General features: G+C 41.0%; 1 protein-coding gene across 4 annotated transcripts in view; it reads left to right on the forward strand.

The window, feature by feature from the left end:
- Positions 1–6,337, forward strand: part of GPBP1 (GC-rich promoter binding protein 1) — a 39,275-nt gene extending 32,938 nt beyond the window's left edge. For all 4 annotated transcript variants that reach the window (XM_054810097.1, XM_054810099.1, XM_054810098.1 and 1 more), the window contains 3 exons: positions 28–212; positions 3,110–3,212; positions 5,376–6,337. In XM_054810097.1, coding sequence (XP_054666072.1) covers positions 28–212; positions 3,110–3,212; positions 5,376–5,534 — 447 coding nt within the window. In that variant the 3' untranslated portion in view covers positions 5,535–6,337. The remainder of the gene's footprint in view (positions 1–27; positions 213–3,109; positions 3,213–5,375) is intronic.
- The last annotated feature ends 501 nt before the right edge of the window (positions 6,338–6,838 follow it).

Genomic DNA, 6,838 nt, shown 5'->3' on the forward strand with positions numbered 1-6,838 from the left:
TTTGTAATATATAATTCTTTTTAACAGAATGATGAGTCCTTTAACTTGCATAATAGCAACAGTCCTCATCATGAGAGAGATATAAACCGAAACTTTGAAAATGAAAATCTGCAGGAGAATGGCAATGCTTCAGTTACATCTCAACAGATTGTTCAGTCTTCAGCTTTCCCTCAGGCAGATGTTCTTTCAAGCTCACTTGAGGCAGAGCATAGGTATGTACTTTATATAATACTAAGTGTGTTCGTTCATGGTAAGTGAGCATGTCATAAATTCTTACTGGTTCAAAAGTCAAAATCTGAAAACTGAGAACACACAAAATGTATAATGAGTACTGTCAAAGTTTAACTTAGACATGTACTAATGTAAAATGCAATATACTTTGTTTCTACTAGACTTATGTACTGACTTAAACTTGCTTTACTAAAAATGTGATGAATTTCCTTATAATGAAATAAAGCCAACTGCATAGTCACTTCATCCCTCTGATTTTGGTGTGCATGTCTAGGAGGAACAATGCATGTAACTGCTGTTTGTATTAATAATACTTCAAATGCTGCATCTTATGTAAAACTCCAGTGAGTTTTTTCTCATTGTTAAAATAATTAGTTATTTCTGTAGCTGACCAGTTGACACCGTCAGTGATATCTCAAGATGGTGCACTGGAAAGGGAGAAGGTAACTTCCAAAAAAGGATTGAAACATGATTCTAATATCTCATAAAAATAAGTGCAGTAGCAACTGGTAGAGGTGAGAATGATGCTGCTGGGAAATCTACAACTCAGTCTGGAGATGCGCTCATCATGAGCTCTGTCAGATTCTTACTGTTTCTGTTTCTGGCAACTACAGAATTGCAGTGATAGATTAGATAGGTGGTTTTTTTTTTTAGTGATAGATTATATGTATACATTGGACTAGAGAACTTTCCCTTTTGTAGTACCTGCAGAGGAAACTTTCATGACCTCTTATCTCTCATGACTAGGAAAACTGAAATGCGCATTGCTCTGTGCCTTTTTTCCACTGCTGGCTGTGGTGACACAAATCTTTGGCCACTAGAGGCTGCTGATGACTTCTGTTTCAACCAGAAGATAGGAGGCAAATCTAACTCTCATTTGTCAATTCAAATGACTTTGAAAGGCCGTCACAGGTTTTCTGGGCAAGCGTCTTTCCCTTGTGGTATCCCAGAGAGGCTGTGTCTCCATACTGTCCCAGCCCTTTGGCTCTGACCTCTGCATGCATGTAGACGGATGCAAGCCTTTTTGTGGTAAATTGGATTTGAAGTCACCAGCTTAACTCACAGAATACTTGCGCATACTTAGTAACTGCGTTGGTACATCTTGTACAAAATGTATCTTGCGCTTCCCTTCTGCTGGGGAAGTTTCCAACATGCAGCCATCCTGTTGGTGTCAAGTTTGCTAATCGGAAGTTTAATTTTTTGTGTAGTTCACACTTTCAACCATTCTAGAAGCCTAGTATCACTTTAAAAGGACAGCAGTCCTACTAACTTCAGACAACGTTACTTAAAAGATAATTAGCCATTGCCCAAAGTTTTAATTACATTAACAGGAGCTCTGTAACTATTCACTTTATTGTACATAATAGTGTCAAAATCTTAGCTTGCTTGGAGTAAAACTTTCTAACTCAAATTACTGTTGCCAAAAATGTAACTATCATTGAACTGCATTTGGCATTGTGAATCTTTTTTGTGTACGTCTGTATAAATGTACGTATTCTCTTAAAAGAGAGTTTTGGATGAACTGCATATTATTTCTGCTGCTTCCTGAGGATTTAATTTTTCCTGGCTGTCGCATTGTCCGATTTGGTCCAAATACCACAGAGGATGTAATTTCCATTTCTGTTATTGTCCTGTTAACTTTTTTTTTTTAAAACAGAGTAGTACTGTTCTCCCCTTCTCCTTCTACAATTCCACGCTTTTATTATGGTTTTAACAACAGTCATTGGTATCATTTGTCACCTGCAAGTTTGCCCAATGCATGCCCATTGTATTGGGACCTAGAGTTCTTTGTTCAGAGGGTTATGTTAAAGGGTGGTTTTTGCTGACATTTGGCTAAATGAAGTACCTGGCACATGACGTCAACTGTGAGTTTGTCTTACTTCCCTGGTTTAATATATTCACTGATCTTCAGATCTAAGTGTCAGTTTGTTGTGTTGGTTCTGGCATGTACTTAAGAATCTTTTTTTTTTTTGTGAAATAGCTTTAACCTCCTTTAACATTTAAGGTCAACAGGTGCATGATTTGCCTGAAGAAGGTGCTAATCCTTTTGGCAAAGACTTTGCAGCAAGAGAGCTTACTTTCTTCATTGTTAAATGTCATGTGGTCTTCACCCTCAGATGTCTGTTTTCACAGCATCTTCACATGCAAAACTACTTTCCTCCTGCTCAGATACTGCTGTCCCACTTTTGGCACTAGCTGAAATACATTGATTAATGCATCATTGGATATCTCAAGTTTAGTCAAGAGAGGAATCTGTCTCTTGTTTCTTTTCCTCCCCTCATCCCAAAACTCACTCATAGTTACAGTCTGTCTGTGCTGAAATACCAGCATTTGACATTGGGTGAGACTCAGTTGTGAAGAATCCTGTCCCGGCTCTGACGTTAGCATACACTAGGAAAAAGAAACTGTATGAGGCCATTGCATCCTGAATTGGTTCCCATGCAGGGACACCACCAGTATTCCTCATGGCTGCTCTGTTATCCAGGAAAACCCTCAGATTCCTTCAGTGTGAGTCTTTGTCTCTTCATATAGTTTTCAAGGGGGTACACTGCTGCTCCACCAGAGCAGTTATGCAAAGGAAATACTTTGCTACTTTTCCACCTGACACAGATTTCTTGCCTTAAAATGAAAGTATAGTTTTTACCACATGTAGTGGTAAAACAGGGTCATCTGTGAAGGACCTGAGTACTTTTCAACTTCTGTGCTTTATATATCTTTTGTAAGGCTTTTAACCTACTTTTATATAAAAGTTTGTTTAAAAAAAATTACAGACTGATTAATCCATTTGTTACAGATCTTTACACATATATGTAGGCAGAGCTTGAAATGTCTGAGTGTGTGTAGCAAATTCCTTAATGTTGTCATTTTTATTTTAAAGGTTGTTAAAGGAGATGGGCTGGCAGGAATACAGTGAAAATGATGAAACATGTGCTCCACTAACAGAGGATGAGATGAGGGAGTTCCAAGTCATTAGTGAACAGGTAACGCAAAGTTCATGTTCCATTGTGAACTTGTAGTTGACTACCCTAAATGCCTACCTTTGAGGAGGATCTGTAGTAATTTTGTTGATTAGGGATGTTGCCGTTTCAGGATCATTTCAGTATTGTGCTTTTGGAAGAATAGTTGCTTTAAAAAGATGAGGAACCAGTGCTTATTGTAGGGAAGGCGTATTCTCAAAATATCAAAGGAAGGGTAAGGGAGTACTTCTGAGTGGTTTCAGCATTGCTGGTGGTAGAATTGCACAGGCTTTCCAGCTCCTTAGGTGAGGAAAGGGAATTTTCTTTCAAGGTTTTTATGCAGTTTCCTTGGTTCTCCAAAATCTGAATTTTCTCTGTTGGAAGTTGAGAGACATCTAATTCACTAGTAACAAAGTTTGAAAAGGCATTCTAGACTTTTTTTTTAAAATTTAAATTACGAGTCTTGTATAGACCTGATGGGGTCAGTGAGAAGGAGCTGGAAAGGAGAATCTTGTGCAATGTTACATCTGAACATTTGATACGTCCATAAGTCTAGCCACACCTCTATTAATTAGAGCATTTTGAATATTAAACTCTGAAATGGTTGGCTTATCGCCCAGCTTCTGCACTATGTGCAGAAACGCATTAATTGCTTTCTTGTTGTAGAATTAGTTGTTTCCTTTCTCTCCAGTGTCTTTGACTTTCCAGCTGCATCAGGTAGACGGCTTGGGATACCCATTTGTGGTGGGTTGACCCTGGCTAGAGGCCAGGTGCCCACCAGAGCCGCTCTCTCACTCCCCTCATTCACTAAACAGGGGAGAAAAGGCATAACGAAATGCTTGTAGGTCGAGATAAGGACAGGGAGAGATCACTCACTAGTTATCGTCACGAGCAAAACAGACCGAACTTAGAGAGGGAATTCATCTGATTTATTACTAGGCAAAACAGAGTAGAGGAATGAGAAAATAAAATCAACTCTTAAAACACCTCCCCCCACCCCTCCCATCTTCCCGGGCTCAACTTCACTCCTGGCTTCAACCTTCCCCCCCTCAGCGGCACAGGGGGACGGGGAGTGGGGGTTACGGTCAGTTCATCTCACAGTGTTTCTGCCACTTCTTCATCCTCAGGGGGAGGACTCCTCTCATCGTTCCCCTGCTCCAGCATGGAGTCCCTCTCACGGGGTGCAGACCTTCAGGAGCAAACTGCTCCAGCGTGGGGTCCCCCACGGGGTCACAAGTCCTGCCAGCAAACCTGCCCTGGCGTGGGCTCCCCTCTGCACGGGTCCACCGGTCCGGCCTGGAACTTGCTCCAGCGTGGGCTTCCCACGGGCCACAGCCTCCTTCAGGTGCCTCCACCTGCTCCAGCGTGGGGTCCTCCACGGGCTGCAGGTGGAATCTCTGCACCCCCTCATCCTTCCTCCATGGGCTGCAGGGGGACAGCCTGCTTCACCATGGTCTTCACCACGGGCTGCAGGGGGATCTCTGCTCTGGCGCCTGGAGCTCCTCCTCCCCCTCCTTCTGCACTGACCTTGGTGTCTGCAGAGTTTCTTACATCTTCTCACTCCTCTCTCCGGCTGCAAAAGCTCGCTCTCTCTAAGTGTTTTTCTACTTCTTAAATATGTTATCACAGAGGCGCTGATTGGCTTGGCCTTGGCCAGCGGCGGGCCCGTCTTAGAGCTGGCTGGCATTGGCTCTATCAGACACAGGGGGAGCTTCTAGCAGCTTCTCACAGAAGCCACCCCTGTAGCCCCCCCGCCACCAAAACCCTGCCACGCAAACCCAACACACCATTCCTCCACGCTGCTTCTCCTCTTCTGGGCCCCTTCCTTATTGCATACCCTGCCCTTCTTAGCACAGATGTTTGCAGCACTGTGGAAAAAAGGACTGCATTGCAGGAGAGACCTGTGGGAGGAGGGATTACTGGGGCAAGATGTCTGAGGAAGTGGGTGAGAAGAGGGTAAGCTCTCGTTGACTACAGGAGCTTAGCACAACTGGAGGCAGTTGGATACAGGTGGCTGGCCCAGACGTGAAAGCTCTCAGGAGAGTTTTCTTTCGTGTGTATATATGAAAAGGTGGTGCTGTGGATCTAATGTAGCCCAGAGATGAAGGTGTAGAGAATGTTGAAACACAATAGATTGTGTTGTTTAGTTTTTCCTTTCTCTAAATACATCTTGTTTTCCCATTTCAGTTACAAAAAAATGGCCTTCGGAAAAACGGCATTTTGAAAAATGGCCTCGTCTATAATTTTAAATTTAGTCCTTGGAAAAACAGCACTTTCAAACCTGCTCTGGAGAATGAGGATTCTGAGACGAGCAGCAGTGATACATCAGATGATGATGATGTGTGAAGACTTCTGTAACATCTGTAGAAGCCTGTTTTGATCTCATGAGAATTTGGGGATGTGTTGTCCAAAAAAAATTTTCTAATTTATGTAGTAACATACCCACTAGAGAAAGAATGATGACACTTTTCTCTGAAGAAAGCAAGGAATGTTGTGCTGGACGTGTTGAACCTTGCTATAATTTCTTTGTAAACGAATGTTGTAGAATGAGGACTTGGGTTGACCCGGCATTGACTTTCTTCATCACTGAAGCATTTCTGACTAGCAATGTGACAATGTAACAAATCAGACTTTCTCGTTTAATAATAAAAAAAAGGAATTGTGTAATGTCTTGCAAAGCTTCTGTCTTAAAATGTCCAAGTCTATAAGGAAAGAAAGGGCAGCTTGACACAGTGTTTTGCTTGCCACATCATTTCTTTCTTACAATGGAAATACTTGACTCCACTTTGTATGCAAAAAGAGCAATGTAGCATGTTGGCTAAAATGAGCAAAGTGCACTAAAACTCTTTTCCTTAATTGAGCTGTTGTAGTGTTCTACTTCTTCCACAACCAACTGCTCTTTAGCCATTTGTAGTGTAGTTGTCGTTATTAACGGCAAAAGACCCTGACGTTACAGTTCCAAATTTCTAGAACTAACCTTTAAATGGAAAGCTTCATGGGGTATTGCAGGGCCCCGTATTCTCACAGTGAACACATTTCTTGTGGGAAAATAAGCACTTTGATTTTACTATTCACATGCAAAAAAATAATTACAGACTGGATTTGTCCACTACATAGAAAATAAACTGATTTACAGAGTATTGTCTCAGTGCATAACGTCAAGGGTATTGTTTTTAAATCTGTTAAGTTTTGTTTGCATTTATATTAACTGTACTCTGGCAGCAGTGACTGCATTTTAGAATGAGGTAAAAGTATTTTCATCACCAGATCTTGCTTTTACAGCAGCAGAAGTGTATCTATGCAATAAGAACCTGTTTTGTTTACTTCGTGTCAAACTTTTTCTTTACGATCATGCATTTAAAAAACAATATTGTGTTATTGATAGTTTTATTTGGTTCATCTTAGTTCTTTAAACATTTTCCACAGGGTTGTACAAACTGTAGCACTAATTCATAAGCACAAGTGCTCTTGGTGATGTCACATACATTTATAACATAGCTTATATATAGACATTCCCTCCATTTTAATTGTAGTATTATAGCAAGTAATTTGCAGTTGAGAACTCTAAAGCAAAAATATGTATAAAGCTGAGATTTTGACCATATTTTTTAGGAAAAGGCTTTTTTTTTTTAATAAGGTGGCATCTATGA

The sequence above is a fragment of the Grus americana genome, chromosome Z (genome assembly GCF_028858705.1).
Source record: "Grus americana isolate bGruAme1 chromosome Z, bGruAme1.mat, whole genome shotgun sequence".
Taxonomy (NCBI): domain Eukaryota; kingdom Metazoa; phylum Chordata; class Aves; order Gruiformes; family Gruidae; genus Grus; species Grus americana.